Below are 19,754 nucleotides of genomic sequence, written 5' to 3'. Positions count from 1 at the left end.
GGCACCTGGGGTGGCTCAGTCGGTTGAGCATCCGACTTCAGCTCAGGTGATGTTCTCACAAGTTTGTGAGTTGGAAAGCCCAGAGTCAGGCTTTGTGCTGACAGCTTGGAGCCTGGAACCTGCTTTGGATTCTGTGTCTTCCTCTCTCTCTGCCCCTCCCCAACTTGTGCACTCTCTCTCTCTCTCTCTCTCTCAAAAATAAATAAAATTTAAAAATTAAAAAAATAAAATAATTGGTGGATAATTCAATGATGTAAAAACCAAAGAGCTTCTGAACAGAATAAAAAATTAACTGAAATTAGCTGAACAAGCACAAAAATAAGAAAAAAAAGTATTTGCAATATAAGGGGTAAAGAGAAGGTTCATGTCTAACATATGCAAAACTCTTATAAATCACTGAGAAAAAAATCATGAAAGATGACAGATTTTAAATACATATATGAAAACTTCCACTGTTGAGATTATTAAGAAACAGTTCATCTAACAGACTGAAAGAATGTGGTATAAAATTTTTGGAAGGCACTTGGTAAATATGCATGTAAAATATGCCTACTCATTGACAATACTAATTCTAGGAATTCATCCCAAAGGAAGGGTTTAACAACTATATGACATGCTCAGACAGTATATTAATTGCATTAAGGCAATTTTAATGTAACCAAAATGGAATAAGAATATATATATATATATATATATATATATATATATATATATATATATCCATAAAATGGAGAAATGCCATAGAGAATTTTGAATTGATGTAAAAAAAAAAGATGAGGCAAATTTCACTTGAGAAAAGGACTATACAATACATATTAATCCTATTTAATTTTTTTTAATGTTTATTTATTTTTGAGAGAGAGAGAGAGAGCGTGAGCAGGGGAGGGGCAGAGAGAGAGGGAAACACAGAATCCAAAGCAAGCTCCAGGCTCTGAGCTGTCAGCACAGAGTCTGATGCAGGGCTTGAACTCCTGTGAGATCATGAGCTGAGCTGAAGTCGGCCACATAACCAACTGAGCCACCCAGGCACCCCACCTATTAATCCTATTATAAATGTAGAGATTTAAAATTGATTTCTGTACAAAAATACATACCTATGCAAATTAAGGAAAATTAGAAAAGTTAGTAAATATATTTTGAATATGAACAGCAATTTTCTCTGGATGGTGGTATGAAGAGAGATTTTTATTTTTGTCTTTATGTAGTTTGGAGATGTTTTTAACAATTATAAAGGGTTACGCTTATAGTAAACAGTTACAAAAACATTCCCATTTTCATGATAAAAATATTACAAGAGAGGTTATGACTAATTCTGGGAAAAGCAAGGACAGGAGAAAGTTCTGAAGCAATAATCATCAGATGAGAGTTTTAAAATAATCAAAATAATTAAAGAATAATTTCCTTTCTTCTGGATTGAGTAAATGGAATGAATACATGTATCCATGTAGTTGTACATATGTGTAAGTATTTTTGTGTGTGGAAAAGTTGTTGGGTTATTGTTTCCTTTTCATTCCATTTTCCCCTTTTCAGTATATCTTGGTATATTGTTTTGTCTCTTTTGTGATTGCCACCAACGTCTACTACTCTTTGTTTTCTAGTACACTATGCTCTTCCTCAGCATTTACTATCAATTCCTGTTTGCTACTCAATGCAAATTTGTATCTCAGGTTGTTACTAAAACCACCTTTTTGTCATTTTCTTTTTTGTTAAAGGTATTACAGGATTTTGCCTTTCTTTATATCTCTTTATTTCCTCTCATTTCAATTCAAAACTATCTTTATTTAGCCAGGAAATCTAGACAAGTGTCTCAATGTATGTTCATTTTGTTAGAATTCAAGAGTATGCATTTGCAGCTGGACATTTCCATGGGTTTATATGCCCCAGTATAACTGACAATTTCTGACAACTCTTATTTATTTTTAACTTAAAATTCAGTACTGAATTATTAAAAGGTCAAAACTCTGAAGCAGTTATACTTGTGTTATCTACTTCTCTTTACAGTGCAAAAGATTTTCTGAACTTTTGACCTTGTCATTCAGAAAAGGTCATAATAATTTACACAAAGGTGTACAAAATTAAAATATCAAAAAGAAACAAAGCATGTGTGAATTATAATTTTTTGTCACATAGCAATAAGATTACATCATTCTAAAACTATGTGGAGCTGAACTTTAAAATTTGAAAATAGCAAATGATGGTAGTGTTCACTATTTTATCTGTTTAGTTCAGGATGCACAAATATGCCATAAGATGACATCAAATTGCAGATAAAAGTTTCTCTACATTCCAATAGGTATTCAGTGATACAAATGTCCTGGAATCCTCTAGGGGTCTGAATGCAAGAACTGCAAGCTGGGCCATCATTCCTGTTACTAGTCTTCTTACAGTTACAGACGAAGTCATTGCACTGAGACGCAGGCCTACATTCACTTAACAGAATGCCACCTCACGGGTCTTTCTTATGGTAAGCTGGCCCTTTCCTAACTGCTGAACTGCCAAGGGGTAGTCCTAGATTTAGGGTCTCTCTCCACTCCCAGCCACTTTTATATATGATTCCTATACACATTCTCACTGTCCTTATCATAAAACCCTAATTCTGGGTTTTAAAAATCATTATAGGGGTCACTGGGTGGCTCAGTCAGTTAAGTGTTCAACTCTTGATTTCAACTCAGGTCATGATCTCACAGTCTTGAGATCGAGCCTTGTCTTGGGCTCCATTCTGAGCATGAAGCCTGCTTGGGATTCTTTCTCTCCCCCTCTCTCTATACCCTTCCCTTGCTCACACACTCTCTCATGCTCTCTCTCTCTCCCTCTCTTAAATAAATAAACATTTTAAAAAATGTATAATAGTCATATGACTATATAATAAAGCCCAGGGTTTAGCATCACAGATATATTTAGTATGCATTTGAAAATATCCTATTCCACTTCCTTGGAATTTGAGATTTCAAAATATGCAGTAGTTAATTGGCAAATGCAAAATAATAAGAGATGTGAATTTCCAGAGGAATAATCCAGGATGATATAAAAATAACATAGGCTGAAACAGATCATATATTTTATTATGTGCAGGTTGCCCCAACTGTTCATGCTGTGTTTATTTTCATAAATCCAAAATCATTAAAAATTAGCCACATATAGAACCAAGGTATAGTCACTGTGTCTTACCAAGACAGTGATTTTAAATTATTAATACATATTTAGTGGTGGGGGTGGCCTAGTGATTTTATAGTGTGCTTCTAATTTTGTCATGTTGTGTTTTATTTGTATTTTATTGCAAAAATCATAGGTAAGAATGAAACAACTCAGTAGAAATAAGAATCAAAAATAATTCAAAGAGTACATGGAAAATAATGAAGCAATTCTTTCTTTCTTGTGTTAAAAAAGGTGTTAAAATGCCTTGAACAACTATGCTTCCATTCTCTCCCATCATGATAAAAGGAAATAAAAGTTTTCAATAATAATTACTATAGTATCGTATTTAGAGTAAATCAAAGAAGCAATTATGTTTTTACCTCTGTTTGCCAAACTATGTCCTGCTAAAGAGGACATAATATAAATAGTTATATGCTATAATGAAATAACTTTTGGAAATTCTGATTTAAACAAAGATAAACCTATCATAATGCTGCAGGGATTCTTACATGCTTAAAATCTTTATTGTACTGAATTATCTAAGGCAATGCTTTATGCTTCTGTAATTTAATTGATCAGAAATCCTTCCACCATCCATTGAAAAAAAAAATTTCTTACAGTTCATGAAATGCAAGAATGCTAGCCTAACAAATTTTAATTTGTACACTGTATCTTCTTAAAAAGGTATCCTACCTTTTAAGTGATTTAAGGATTATCTTTGATAAAGTTATATACTTTTTCCTCCAAGATACACATTAATAAAACTAATTAAACTCAGTGCTACATAGTTGTCATTTATACAACTGTACAAAATAAAATGAAATTTTTAGGGCATAATAAAATAGTTACAAAACTCATATCTTTTTAATTTTTTTGTATGTTTTCTCTATTAATTACTATTATTCTGTTAACAAAATACTTCCATTTCATAGGTGAGAAAACTAGAAAACAAAAAGTTAAACTGTTGAAGATCTAAAATCTGATTCCAAAGATGAAAGTTAGACATTAGAGTTAGAGTTAGACATTAGCCACTGGATTAAGATCTATTTTATAATAGCAAGGTCAAGTCTATTCTCCATTAGACTTTGTATTGATAAAGTTTGCCTTAAAACTTCAGGAATTTTAAACATGCTGCAAACAAATTAAAATCAATTCTGTAAAATTTGTCAAGCTTGAGTCTTTATTAGAATTACTAATTATCTGTATCATTTGATTGAGAAGACATATGATTCTGTTCACAGCAAGGGGTATGTAAAATCATTAACTGTCTCTCCCTCTAGATATAACAAGTGATGTGTAGACCTAAACTCAGCAGGGACCATCTTTATAAGCATGCCCTGAGGGAAAGTAGAACATGCTTGAATGGAATACTGTTAAATGAGCCTAATATGACCCTCCCTTTCTCCTCCATGTACTTAATCTCTGTAGGCCTTGATATTTGAAATCAACTTCCATTCCTCCATGCAAAACATAATATGATACATTACTATTTTTTAAATGAATCTAATAAAAGTAAACATTTAACAGTGAGGAGTGTCAATGATGCAACTCAGTTACCTTTTGAATTTCATAAAGAGCTCTGGTATTATGAAAAGTCAGTTTACAGTACAAACTATGATTTTAGCAGGAGCATAGGTTTGGGCTACCCTAGAGACCAATATGATATTTGCTCAGTGCCTTCTCTCATAACATACCCTATGTCAATTGTCTGAGATAGGAAGGAAGTTAAATTGGCCCTCACTCCTGGGAGCTTCTTCACATGAGAAGTTGCCTGGACTATTCAGTTTAAGTCCTTTACCCTAAGCAATTAATGCTCTTCCCTGCTGAAACAAATCCTAACTCTAAACTCTAAATGGAAAGAAAGAAAGATAGGAAGATAGGAAGAAAGGAAGGAAAGAAAGAAAAGAAGGAAGGAGGTAGGATCTTTCAAATCTGAAATAACTCTAGGTAATTTTTTAGTTGTGTTGATAAGTCTATAGGGCAAAGGAAAAAAAAAGAAAGCAGGAAATAATAAATAGTCACAACTTTGCATTTGTTCTTTTATAAGGAATGCTTATAATAATTTTTGAGATCAATGAATTAAACAAGAGTCTGGGAGAAAATGATTTCAAACCTAGGTTGTGGAGCAAGAAGTGTATTGTGGCTAAAGCAGAAGAATAGGATGTTGCAGAAGGGAAAAGTTAGGTAGGCTGGATTCCATGGCACCTTTTAGACAACATTAAGATGCTGGATTCTAAGTATTAGTTTGAATAAGATGGAATGCAATCATAGAGCATGCAAAAGAGTGACCTAATCTGATACATTTGGATGTAACTGCTTTCAGTTATACAGTGACTTTTAAGTTAAAGATGGAAGTGGAAACATCAATTGCTTTTGCAATTATTCAGGTGAGATATGAAAACTGTATTTAGGTAATAGCAGTAGAGCAGTAAATAGTGGTGGATTTGAGATGCTTTTTGAATAAAGACATGATAGCTTTTGCAGATGGATTAGATGTGCTGTATGAGAGAATGGTGGTAGATGATATGTCTTTGGATTTTTGTCCTAAGCAAGTGGAAAAAGGATATTGTGACTTACTAATGTGGGCAAAATTCTGGAGGATCATGTATGATGAGGATGACAAATGCCTGTTTTTGGACATATTACATTTAGAATGCCTTTTGGACATCCAAGGGGATAACTGAGTTAGGCAGTTGGCTATATATAAAACTGATGTTTAAGCAAGACTTCAGTTTAGAAAGTTTATAGATATAAGTTATGGGGTCATCAGCATAAAGGTGGTATGTCAAGGCAGGGGACTTGATGAGATCCTCTAAGGAGACAGAGTATATAGAGAAGAAAGGATGTCAGAGATTGAGACCTGGGTTTTGCTGACCACAATGATGGAGAAGATGAAAAAGCAGCAAAAGTGACAGGAGCTAGAGCAGTGGAGAGGTAGAGATCAAGAGAATGGGTTTCCGGCATTCAGCCGTTGTAGCCGACCTCCTTGCCTTCTGTCTCACCACCTGCCCCTCCCCCGCGTGCCACTGTCTCCCTGGAAACTGGACGCAATACCCGCTGACCGGAAGCTGGTTTCATGGCAGCCTCGAAGAAAGCAGTTTTGGGGCCATTGGTGGGGGCAGTGGACCAGGGCACCAGCTCAACGCGCTTTTTGGTTTTCAATTCAAAAACAGCCGAACTACTTAGTCATCATCAAGTGGAAATAAAACAAGAGTTTCCAAGAGAAGGATGGGTGGAACAAGACCCTAAGGAAATTCTGCAGTCTGTCTATGAGTGTATAGAGAAAACATGTGAGAAGCTTGGACAGCTCAATATTGATATTTCCAACATAAAAGCTATTGGTGTCAGTAACCAAAGGGAAACCACTGTAGTCTGGGACAAGTTAACTGGAGAGCCTCTCTACAATGCTGTGGTGTGGCTTGATTTAAGAACCCAGTCTACCGTTGAGAATCTTAGTAAAAAAATTCCAGGAAATAATAACTTTGTCAAGTCTAAGACAGGCCTTCCACTTAGCACTTACTTCAGTGCTGTGAAACTTCGCTGGCTCCTTGACAATGTGAGAACAGTGAAAGAGGCTGTTGAAGAAGACAGAGCTCTTTTTGGGACCATTGATGCGTGGCTTATTTGGAGTTTGACAGGAGGGACCAACAGAGGTGTCCATTGTACAGATGTAACCAATGCAAGTAGGACAATGCTTTTCAACATTCATTCTCTGGAGTGGGATAAAGAGCTCTGTGAATTTTTTGAAATTCCAATGAAAATTCTTCCAAATGTCCGGAGTTCTTCTGAGATCTATGGCCTAATGAAAGCTGGGGTCTTGGAAGGTGTCCCAATATCTGGGTGTTTGGGAGACCAGTCTGCTGCATTGGTGGGACAAATGTGCTTCCAGGATGGACAAGCCAAAAATACCTATGGAACAGGCTGCTTCTTACTGTGTAATACAGGCCATAAGTGTGTGTTTTCTGAACATGGCCTTCTGACCACAGTGGCTTACAAGCTTGGCAGAGACAAACCAGTGTATTATGCATTGGAAGGTTCTGTAGCTATAGCTGGTGCTGTTATTCGCTGGCTAAGAGACAATCTTGGAATTATAAAGAGCTCAGAAGAAATAGAAAAACTTGCTAAAGAAGTAGGTACATCGTATGGCTGCTATTTCGTCCCTGCGTTTTCAGGGTTATATGCACCTTACTGGGAGCCCAGTGCAAGAGGGATCATCTGTGGGCTCACTCAGTTCACCAATAAATGCCATATTGCTTTTGCTGCATTAGAAGCTGTTTGTTTCCAAACCCGGGAGATTTTGGATGCCATGAACCGCGACTGTGGGATTCCACTCAGTCATTTACAGGTAGATGGAGGAATGACCAACAACAAAATTCTTATGCAGCTACAAGCAGATATTCTGTATATTCCAGTAGTGAAAACCTCAATGCCTGAAACAACTGCCCTGGGAGCTGCCATGGCAGCAGGGGCTGCAGAAGGAGTTGATGTTTGGAGTCTCCAACCCGAGGATTTGTCAGCGGTTATGATGGAGCGGTTTGAACCCCAGATCAACGCTGAGGAAAGTGAAATTCGTTACTCTACATGGAAGAAAGCTGTGATAAAGTCAATGGGTTGGGTTACAGCTCAGTCTTCAGAAAGTGGTGACCCTAGTATCTTCTGTAGTCTACCCTTGGGCTTTTTTATAGTGAGTAGCATGGTAATGTTAATCGGAGCAAGGTACATCTCAGGTATCCCATAAATAATACCAACTCATGGATTCCAAAGACGTGAGCTCTTTGCCTAGTGAAAGAATCTAACGATTGTCTCTTAATGTGATGTCACTGTTCATAGTATAAGTCACTTGCTACATGACCCTTCAAGTAGACCTGGGCTTTGAAATAAAGAAAATTCTGCAGAATGCTATAGAAACATTTGGTGTTTTTTTTTTGTTTTTTTTTTTTTTAACATGGAGAGTTAAGATTGGACCAGCCACCTTTGGGGCTGACCCCTCATTTGCCATTATGTTCTGCCCCATTCCCTCTGAGACCTAGGAAGAATTCAGATTCTTCATTGGAATCTTTCATCAAACATATTCAAACACTGATGGTCTGGGATTTGATTCTCTGCACTACACACATTTGATTAAGAAGTGATTACTAACCACCTACAAATGAGTGACTTTTTGTTTCTTTTTGACAGACCCTAAAATTCTTCTTTTGTGCATATTAAGAAGACCACAACATCTTCACTGAATGTTTAAATGGAAACCTCTACTAAATTCTTAAAATGTAAATTTAGTACTCTCATAGCCTAGATATTTTTTAGAAAGGTATTTGCCAAAACTGAAATTCTTCAGACCTTTTACCTGATTTTGCTAATTCACTGAATTGCTGTCTGGATCTTATAGGAAGAACACTATTTTTTTTTTTCCATCTCCTTTTTATATTTCTTACTTTGTACATATAACATATATGCCTTTATATTTTATATACAGAGGGTAGCCTATTTATAAATTAAGAGCACATTGTATCCAGTAGGTTATGATGGGGCTGGTCTTAAGTGGACCACTATGTTTATAAATATTTTGGGGAAAACACTGTGTACATTTTTGGGCAACAGTTATGAATATTTACCAGAAGAAACTTTTTCCTAAAGAGCCAGCATTTAAAGTTTAAGTATATGTTTTGGGTTAATAAAAGAAAATGTACTTTAAAAAAATGGGTTTTGGAAGAAGAGAATAATCATCTGGGTTAAATGCTGGTGACTGATGAGAATCAAGAGCTGATTTTGAATCAGGCTAAATAGATCTTGTATTAATAAGACTTTGAAAATAGAAACCTCTTTGCAATTGTGGGAACAAAAATCTCAACTGAAGTAATTTTTTTTAATGAGAAGAAAAATTTGAAGACTGTGCCTATAGTTTTCCTGATGGCAAGTACAAAAATATTAACATGTAGTTGTAGGTCAAGGAGTGATTTTTTTAAGAAAGGAGAGCAGATGGTGAACATAAGATGTTCTATATGACATAATTATCTACTTGAAATTAAAAGCATGCAATTTACTCTCATTCATTAAAGTGAGTTGGAGCAAATTTGTTTGGTATTTTAAGAACCTGCATGTGATTTGACCATAGTCCATATAGATTGTTGAGCCCGAACATAGAGAGTTGAAAGACCATATTTTCAAAGATTAATTATTCTTGTCTGGCATAAAATGATAACTAAAAAAATAAATGATCTGTGGACCCATATTGAAAATTATGTTTCCACTGCACAATTTAGCTACTCAGTTTAAAATGTAAATGCAATTAATATTTAAGACAAATGTATCAAAAAATTAAGAGGACAGAAAATATAATACGGAAGAGGTATGCTAATCACAGAGAGAGAGGTAAAAAAAAGAGAAAACACCAAACATCAATAAGTAATATAATGATCCCATAATCTAGAATAAGGGCATTTATCTAGGTATAATTAGTATACCTAATATAACTCATAAAACAATATAATTATATTAATATTAATATATTATTTTTAATTTTTAAAGCCAGTCATTTTATTTGATCCAGGACAAGGGTTTTGAGAATAAGAGTTCAGATAAACACAATTTCAGCCATCACCAGAGAACTAAATTAGACCAAAGGAAAACTGGCATTGTGTATTAAGGCAGATTCACTCCAAAGGCTTCAATGCAGTTCCAAATCTTGAATTAAAACATGGTATAAGGCACTAAAATAAAATATAAAAAGGGATAAATTTGATTACTCTAAATCTTGGTAGATCTGCCACTCCCCCTAAATTTAACAACTTTTTTCTTCTTGCCACTGAGTAGTGTAAAATTTTGTTATTCGTTTCCCAAATACAGAGCAAAGTTTTAAAAACTTTAAGACAAACTCAGAATTGAGTCTTAAAAAGCTAGCAAAAATAATACTTTCAGAGTATTTATGAAGGATTTCTTGCCATGAGATCTGTTATCACAGAGATAAAACTGTATTCCAGGTAATCAATAAAATATTATTAAAAATATAATCAGGAAAAATGAACTGTCACCAGACAATCTGCCACAACATTTTTCAATGAACAGGATTTAGTTTAACTAATTAAAACAATGTGCTATTAAAATGATGGTGTAAATCTGTTATACATAATCATGTGTTTAATGTACCACGGTAAATAATCATGCTTCATTCAAGTTTGTGAAGGATTCCTGAGTTTCTTGTTTATTTGTTTTTAAACTTCTATAGAAATGCTTTCTTATATTGAAATTTTAAATTGGAAAGAGGTGTCTAATTATCTGGTCTCAAATATGATGTTGATCTAGAATGATTGGGTGAGCCATCCTTTTCCTTTAAGAAGACATGGAACTGATATGGTAACAAAAAAACAAAATGCCAAATGATACTCATTTGGGGATGTATCTCAGGGAAAAATCAACATATTTGCAAAAGAAAAAAGGGCAAAGGGAATTTTTATATGGCACAAGAGTGCTACACTTCATCAAAGTAAATGCATGAATAAAAGAGACTCTTAAGATGTAAATACACTCAATAAACCATGCAAATATTTAAACATTAAATATCTCAGTCGTATGGGGCTAGAAAAATTTATCAAAATGTGAAACGTGTATTTAAAAACATTACTTTAAAAATGATCCCATATGATACTCCACTTTTTAAACATTTGCAGTTACCTAAATATAAGTGCATGGCTTGATATATGTTTTTGAATATAGGAATTCCTCAAATCACACTTAAATTGCATTTTTCTATTGTGGTTATTTGTTTTTAACTTTTTTCTTTTAAAAATATCTTTACTGAAATATAAATCAAAGATCATAAAATTCACCCATTTTAAAGTTTACAATTGAGGGCACCTGGGTGGCTCAGTCATTTAAGCCTCTGACTCGGTTTCAGTTCAGGTCATGATCTCACATGTTCATGAGTTCAAGCTTCACGTTGAGCTCTGCGCTGATGGCACAGAGCCTGCTTGGGATACTCTCTCTCTCTATCTCTCGCTGCTCTTCCCCCTCTCATGCTATCTCTCTCAAAAATAAATAAACTTTAAAAAATAATCATAAAGTTTACAATTCAATGGCTTTTAGTGTAGTCACAAAGTTGTGCAAGAATCATCACATTCATAAGTTTAGACCATTTTCAACATCTCAGAAGGAAACCTATACCCATTAAGTCACACCCCAATCCTCCTCAACCTACTCCATGTCCCCAACCCTGCCCGCCACCACAATGGCTTAGGAAACTACTAATCAACTTTCTGTTTCTATATATTTGCCTATTCTGGGTATGTCATATAAATAGAATCATACAATATGTTGTCTTTCGTAAGTGGCTTCTTTCACTTAGCATAATATTTTCAAGATTTAGCCATGTTGTAGCATGCATCAATACTTCATTTCTATGGCTGAAAAATATCCCATTGTATGGATATACCACATTTTGTTTATTCACTCATCATTTGATGAACGTTTGGTTGTTTCCATCTTTTGGCTATTTTGAATAATACCACTATGAACATTCAAGTACAAGTATTTGTTTAAACACCCGTTCTCAGTTCTCTTGGGTATATATCTAGCAGAGGAGTTGCCAAATCAAATGGTAAGTGTGTGTTTAATGTATTGAAGGAATGCCAAATTATTTCTCTAAAAGACTGCACTTCATGTTCCCATCATAATCTATTTCATTTTTAGTTTTAAAATTAGAACCAACTTTATTTCTAAATTCAAGGCATCTGAAATCTGTTTGGTCTGTAGTCCATCAAGTCCTGTCTCTTCTTGGCCTCAATATACAGTCCCTCCATATCATCATGACTGAATCATCCTAGTTCAACCTCATTAAGCTTGATCTTGGTCTGTACAAAATCAAGGAATTCTAGCTCAATATTCAGACAGTACATCAAATCATTTATTGAAACTTGACCAACTTTGACTTTTTTTCCTATTTAAAATTAGAATATGTTCATCCTGTTCTCCAAACCTAGGACCTGCCTCAAAATATAATTGCAGAGGTGCCTGGGTGGCTCAGTCGGTTAAGCATCTGACTCTTGGTTTTATCTCAGGTTATGATCTCAAGGTTCATGAGTTCAAGCCCCACATCAGGGTCTGCACTGACAGCACAGAGCCTGTCTGGGATTCTCTCTCTCCCTCTCTTTCTGCCCTTCCTCCACTCTCTCTGTTTCTCAAAATAAATAAACTTTATATATATTATATAATTTTATATATTATAATTATATATTATAATATAGGATGTTGTTATATTATTATTATTATATATTTAGTTGCACTTACTACATTCCATTTCTTATTCCTGTGCCTGACATCTCTTTTATCAGTAGTTTGTCCATACCATTGTCCATGTAAGGCAAGGAGTCTGTTATGATAGTGATATTCTCAAGGTGAACTGGAGTCATATTGAATGAATTCTGGTGGCATTTTGCCCATTACCAGAAGGCAGATTTCCATGTCAATTGATTATCTGCCTAGCTGTCAATTCTAGAATTATCAAATTCAGTTTATAAATGGATTCAGGTTTTATAATTCCTATTAATTCCTCTTGCTAGTTGCTAAGTTCCATTTTACCTACTACCTGCAGCCACAACATGTGTTCCATTGTCTGTAGTGCTGGTCATCATATTCTAAATGCTGGACTTAATATTCTCCCATCATATGATACTCCTAGTGTCTCCCACTTTCTAGTAAGAATGTCTACTTACAGGTTCCTTTCTCAACTCTGACTCTTCCATAGAAGTTACCACGCTAGACCTTAGCCATGTGCCAAGATATGACAGCTATGCAAGATGGCCCATTTCTAAAATGACAAATACTTATGCTTCTTTTGAATGTTATAATATTAATATATTACTTCAGCATTTCATTGTATTCATAATTTTGTAAAGATTTTATCATAATTATGAAAATGTTATGCATATTTATACTTGTTAATGGAAGCAGTTTCTACCTTTCTTGAACTCCATTGGTTAGGAAAAAAAATAGAAAATGTAAGTCCTTTTTAATTCAATAAGATCTGTGTTGGCAAGTGTGTAGTTTGTAGGTTTTCTAACAAATGCTATGGTAGGTCTATAGAATAGGACATGAAAATAACAAAGCAGTAAATTCAAAAATAATATTGCTATGTTCTTAACTGACAATGGCCTAAGAAAGTTTAGAAAAAATATTTAGTAACAAGTAGTTTAGGTATCAGAGAAAGCCCATTCCTACGTGGAGGTATGCTAAATATTTGATGAAGATGTTTATAGCCATTGCAGTGTTGTAGAGTAAGTCAAACAATGTCTGATTATTTAATTTCCAGCTGAATGTTTGTATCTCCTAAACTTTTTAGCAATATTTATTTCTTTTGAGTTTAGGTATAACAGAAAAGCACATGGAGTAATTATTTAAATATTTTCAAGGACCAAGATATTATATGTTAAATTAATTACATGTTCTGGAGCATAAACTAGAAGTATTCGTTTTACAGATATTTTCTCTATTTCCATAGAGTATTCTTCTTTATAAACTAAGTTTCCGTAATTTAGACATAAAAATAAATAATGACTAAAAAAGATTCTTAAATATCCAACTGATAAAAATTCATGGGTCCATGATGATGTTAAAAAAAAGAGAGAAAAACTATAAAGAAAAACTCATTTGCCACCAATATTACCCCAACTCTGTTATCTGAAATTCATTAATTATAGAGGCTGAATTAAACATAAATGCTGCCCTTTAATCAAAAACTGTAATTCATCTCCTGTCGATAATCAACAGCTCAGAGAAGGCTAGGTAAAAATATAGAAAGAATTATATAATTAGAAAATTACTCCTTATTACATTGGTGATTCAGTAAATGATCATTAGTGTAGGCAAAAAAAAAAAAGTGAATGAAGGATTATTGAGGACCAGATATTTTTAAAGTGTGAAAAGTATTATCTCACAGATTTTTTGCTAATTATGAAAGAAGAAAAACATATCTTTATAATAGAGAGATCTAGTCTATAATCTCAAAGAAAGATGAATGTTAGCCTTACTTATTTTGGTACAACCAGATACTGTGCCTACTGATGGAATTCAGTGTACAGTAGATTGTATTACTTGTACTGTATTTTTGCCAAAAAAAAAAAAATCATTTGAATTAAATCAGGCCTTTAGGCCTAATTTCTTGTTTACAGGTAATAGAGTTTGAGGAAAAGTTTAAATGACATCATCAGGAAATAATTAGGCAAGTCTAGTATGTGGGAAATTCTAAAAGAAACAGATTTCCAATACCATGCTGTCTTGATGATTACAGCTTTGTAATACAGGCTAAAGACCAGAATTATAAACAAATAATCCAGTGAAGAAATAAATGGACAAAAGACATGAATAGACACTTTTCCAAAGAAGACAATCAGATGGCTAACAGACACATGAAAAGATACGCAGCATTGTTCATCATCAGGGAAATACAAATCAAAACCACATTGAGATAGCACCTCACACCGGTCAGGTCAGAGTGGCTAAATTAATTCAGGAAACAACAGATGTTGTCAAGGATGTGGAGAAAGTGGAACCCTCTTGCACTCTTGCTGAGAATGCAAACTGGTGCAGCCACTCTGGAAAACAGTGTGGAGGTTCCTCAAAAATTAATAGAATTATCCTATGACCCAGCAATAGCACTACCAGGAATTTATCCAAAGGATACAGGAATGCTGATTCAAAGGGGCACATGTACCCCAATGTATATAGCAACACTATGAACAATAGCCAAGGTATGGAAAGAGCCCATCTGTCCATTAGCTGATGAATGGATAAAGATGTGGTGTGTGTGTGTGTATATGTGTGTGTGTGTGTGTGTGTGTGTGTGTGTGTAATGGACTATATATATATATATATATATATATATATATATATATATATATATAATGAAATCTTGACATAAGTGAAATAAGTCAGAGAAAGACAGATATCATGTGATTTCACTCATATGTGGAATTGGAGAAACTTAAGACCATAGGGGAAGAGAAGGAAAAATAAGACACAAAGAGAGAGGGAGGCAAACCATAAGAGACTTTTAAATACGAGAACAAGCTGAGGGTTGATGGGTGTGGGGGATTGGGGAAGTGGGGAAAATGGGTGATGGACATTGAGGAGGGCACTTGTTGGGATAAGCACTGGATATTGTATGTAAGTGATGAATCACAGGAATCTATTCCTGAAGCAAAGAGTACATTGTATGTTAGCTAACTTGACAATAAATAAATTAAAAAAGTAAAAAATAAAAGAAACAGACTTACTGTCTTCAAAAATGTATCTTAAAAGAATAAAATGGTGGAAATCTAATATAAATTTTAAAAACAATAAAAAAAACTTTAAAAATGAATGTGTGAAACTTTTTGTATCATGGCTGAAAATAAAATAGCAATAAAAAATGATGGCAGATATTTGAGGAATTTAGAATATGAGTTATATGTTAAAATTCAGAAAATAATAGTATTTCTAATGTACTATTATATCTTATATAGGATATTGGCATTGAGGTTAGGTAGGAGTATGTCCTATTTAGGAAATGCATAATGATTTATATTTAGGTAAATTATCATTACTTTGTAACCATCAAATGGTAAAAAAATATATATACATAAATATTAATAAGTAGATAAAGCTGTTATCACAAAATGTTAAAGAATTTTTATTTCTAGATGATGAATATGATGTGCTGATACTTGTTATAAGATTCTTTTCCTGTGTTTTTTGAATTTGGAAATTTTTCACATTTTTCATAATGATAAGATGAAAATGGAATTATATAAGATTAATATAATTATATAAGAGCATTTTTAGGGTAAGCAAAATAAGATTATGATGGTGAGTAATTTTCTACCATAATATGCATATTTTCTTTGGTTTAATAAGTGAGAATTTACAAAATTATTTAAATGATGCCTTTAATTTGGGACACAAAAAGTCTAAATCTCAAAAAAGTTCTAGCATTATCAAAAGAATGTTATTTCAGTATTTACTAGATTGGGCTCCACTCTCCTTTTAGCACTTCTAAATTTGTAATACTTTTCTCTAATTTAGAAAACTGCCAAGGACATTTTAATCTCAAGATTTTGTAGATAAACTGCTTCATCAAGTTGAAGCAAATTCTCCCCTGCCCCCTCCCCAGGCTGGGGCTTAGAGAAAAGCTACTTCTGTTTTGTATTTACTTCACTCTTGCCTAATAAAAATCATTGAAAATTATCCTGTGGGCTGTTGATACAGACTTTGTTGAATAATAAATAAGTAAAAGATTTAAAAAATTAAGCAAAGAGAACTCATGAATTATGGGTAGTGTTTTTGTGAGCAAGAATAATCAATTCACTGCTATTTCGAAACCAAAGTCCAATTCTCTGCACTGGGCGCATTCCATGTTATGTATGATATATTGCAATATCAAATACGTTGAAAACAAACCATCTTTCACTAAAAATCAACAGCATTCTAAGAGTATTTGCAGTCATTTATAAATATCATCTGTACTGTTCATGAAAAATGAGTAAATACTTCTTGTGATTCTAATTATTTGTTACTACATCAAGAGCAGATAGCTCAATGTGTGTAAGATGGGAAGATGCAGAAAAATGCCAAGTGCCAGGATCCCAAATAACCTCAAATAGCTGATCACACAATGGCTCAGATTCAGGTGGGACGAATCCTTGTAATTGAAAGAAATTTAAGTGAATACTGCTAGATAGACTTCTAAATGCAATTAACGAAGGTATATCATAAGAGTATAATGTACAGTAGTGTAACAGAACTTATTATATTGGTGTTTACTAATAATATATTAAAATCTTCCTAATATTATCTGGAAAAAGCAGCCCACACTGTTTCAAATAATCTCAACCTTTTTCTGTCTTTCAATTTTTTCTTGCAAATCTTAAAGCAACTAAAACCACAAACCAAACTCTGCATGACATCTTAACTATTAATACCATAAATAACTGGATTTAAGGTATTGTTGGATTTCTGAAATTTAGCTGAAAGTTGTCAGTAATCTGATTTGACATTTGGTAGGAAATAGCACTTTTAGCCATAGGTATCCAAAACTATGGGCCTGAGTATCAAAAATTTCTAGCTAATTAAAGAAAATACACACTATAGGTAAAATTTTACTGGATTTTGCTTTTAGAAATTTCATTTTTAAAAAGTGTATGTGGTTAAAGAAACAAATCCTGTTTATGTACGCCTCATTGCAGAGTGGGTGTTTTACAATATCATCCCATTCTTTTTTTTTTTTTTAATGTTTATTTATTTTTGAGAGAGAGAGAGAGAGAGACCAGGGGAGGGGCAGAGAGAGAGGGAGACACAGAATCTGAAGCAGGCTCCGGGCTCCGAGCTGTCAGCACAGAGCCAATGCGGGGCTCTAACCCACGAACTGTGAGATCATGACCTGAGCTGAAGTCAGATGCTTAACCAACTGAGCCACCCAGGTTTCCCTATCACCCCAGTCTTCATAGACCACAGTCCATGCTGCTACAATGAGGCAATGCTTTTATTCTCACTCTAGTGTCTGTAGAACACTGAGTGTATGTATTTAAATAATTAATTTTCACTTATGACTATCTATGAAGAATATCATAGGTGATAGATAGTGTCTTATCCATCTTTGATTGCCTAGGTCCAAGCACAGGGCCTGACACAGACAACATACATGAGTATATATTGTGTTGAATGTAATTTGAAAAGCTAAGAGACAAGAGTTGCTAACTTTGTGCTGTAGAGACCTGGCTTGTGTACCAACCCATCGGCTCTACCGCTTAGGATTTCTTGAATGAACTTGAGAATATAACTGGGGACTACAGATTCTTAATTGTGTCATATTCAAATTGTCAATAAGATTGCCTGCTCACATGATTGTCATGCGAATAAACTGTAACGAAAATAACAGGTGGTAGTCTTCATTGAGTAACTTTGCTGAGCACCTACTATGTAACAAGTGTGGCCCTCAGTGTGATATGCAAATTCTAAACATTTTAGATACATGATCTGATTTAATGCTCGACAACGCTATAAATTATGGGTTATTATTTCTCAACTTTACAGGTTAAGAAAATCAAACAAAAGGAGACTAAATAATTTGCTGAAGATCAAACAGAAAGTGGATTCGGAACCCAGGTAATTTGATTCCTTTTGAGCTATCCAAAAGGCCTGCATATAATAATGATCAATAAAGATTTAGATTTAAAAAACAAAACAAATGCTATTATGAGGCTCCTTTTTTTGAGGAAAAATTGCAGACCTTCTTTGGTCCAATAATTGCTAATGAGTGTGTCATTTTTATGAGCGTATGAATATACTTAAGCCTTCAAAGACTCTCACTTCGGCAAGCTGTTGAACACTAAATGGATGTGAATAGCTAGAGGGAAGTATTCTCTGCATAATAGGAGTGACTTATTTCTATTAAAGAAAACCACATGTGACTTGTGTAAGACGTGGCACTTCTGCCGTATGATTTACCACGTATCTATTTCTTTAACTCTTCCTGCATGTTTTTGACTTAAATTGCCCTTGCCTTTTAGTTGAGATTCAACATTTGAAATATGAAATAAGAAGTGTTATTTCCATCTAATTCTTAAAAATTTGGCTTCCATCTCGACAGGCACCTGATTTGGAGAAAAGTAGAGGCTCTAGCCAGCTGGAAAGAATGAGAAAGTTAAAAAAGAGTCAAGGTTTCTAAGAATATAGGTCTCTCCCCATTTAAACAGTTCCAAACCACACTCACTTATAATCATAGACCAAAAAAGTCTTGACTTTTTCTCTATAGAGCCTTTTAAATCATCTATGGCAGGCCAAGGGCTACAGCTCCAGGCAGCCACATGGTCAGAATCTCTGTTCTCATGTCTGTGACTATAAGAAAAGTCTGTAAACCAATTTCCAGACTGTGTTAAAAGTAGTTTAACTGTCAAAAGAAAAAAAACAGGTGCCTTTGATGTTCAATATTTGAAATTAAACATTTGGTTTATATATGTGTCCTTTTAAGGATTATTAAACTATAACTAGTCACTTATACTTGAGTCTCACATTGTTACAGCTAACTAACAATTATATTACTTCTCAGCTGACTCCAGTATTAAGCTTACAAGTGCCAGTTACAATTAAAAAGAATTTTTTTTTAAAAAATTCACCACAGATTATTCACAAAACTGAATGCATTTACTTTGTGGAGTTCCCTACAGGTAAACTAACCTAAGCTAAGCAGGTATGGTTTTTCTAAACACTGCTCTCAGATTATTTTTTTTTCCTCAAATAATAACAGCTTTAAAAAAAAGTGTTTTACATTATTTTCTGCTGTATAGCTGTTATAACATATGAGGAAGAACAGTAGTTTGAGTGACTCTGTTCTAAGAAAGCATATATTTATTTTCTACAATATAGGAATTTCTTTACTGTCATGATTACTTCTTCCATTAATACTAGTCAAGGCACAAATGCCAACATCTAGACATAAAATTTTTAGTATTTGAATAAATTTGAGACCAATTAACTTGGTCTATCCCAGCACACGAAATGAGTTCATGAAAACAGCCTGTTTGCTGTATTGCAGACCAACTGCTGGAGAACATTCATCAGTCTCTAAGGAGAAGTTTCTATTTCCACAGGACTGT

The 19,754-nt window shown here is 34.0% G+C and overlaps 1 protein-coding gene and 1 long non-coding RNA gene across 2 annotated transcripts in view; both read left to right on the top strand.

Moving 5' to 3' along the window:
- LOC128315578 (uncharacterized) overlaps positions 1 to 18,313 on the top strand; it is a 209,753-nt gene extending 191,440 nt beyond the window's left edge. The window contains exon 4 of the long non-coding RNA XR_008298465.1: positions 18,193 to 18,313. This is a non-coding gene — a long non-coding RNA (uncharacterized LOC128315578). The remainder of the gene's footprint in view (positions 1 to 18,192) is intronic.
- On the top strand, positions 6,177 to 8,043 carry LOC106980087 (glycerol kinase). Its single transcript, XM_015078053.3, has one exon. The coding sequence runs from the start codon at positions 6,212 to 6,214 to the stop codon at positions 7,871 to 7,873; it is 1,662 nt and encodes a 553-aa protein (XP_014933539.1). The 5' UTR covers positions 6,177 to 6,211; the 3' UTR covers positions 7,874 to 8,043.
- Positions 18,314 to 19,754: the final 1,441 nt, after the last annotated feature.

Source organism: Acinonyx jubatus, chromosome B2 (genome assembly GCF_027475565.1).
Source record: "Acinonyx jubatus isolate Ajub_Pintada_27869175 chromosome B2, VMU_Ajub_asm_v1.0, whole genome shotgun sequence".
In the NCBI taxonomy this organism is placed as follows: Eukaryota; Metazoa; Chordata; class Mammalia; order Carnivora; family Felidae; genus Acinonyx; species Acinonyx jubatus.
This window is presented reverse-complemented; position numbering and strand designations above follow the sequence as displayed.

What these genes read in the sequence shown, in the direction of transcription:
- LOC106980087 (XM_015078053.3), top strand. Translation starts at nt 6,212, where the DNA reads ATGGCAGCCTCGAAGAAAGCAGTTTTGGGGCCATTGGTGGGGGCAGTG.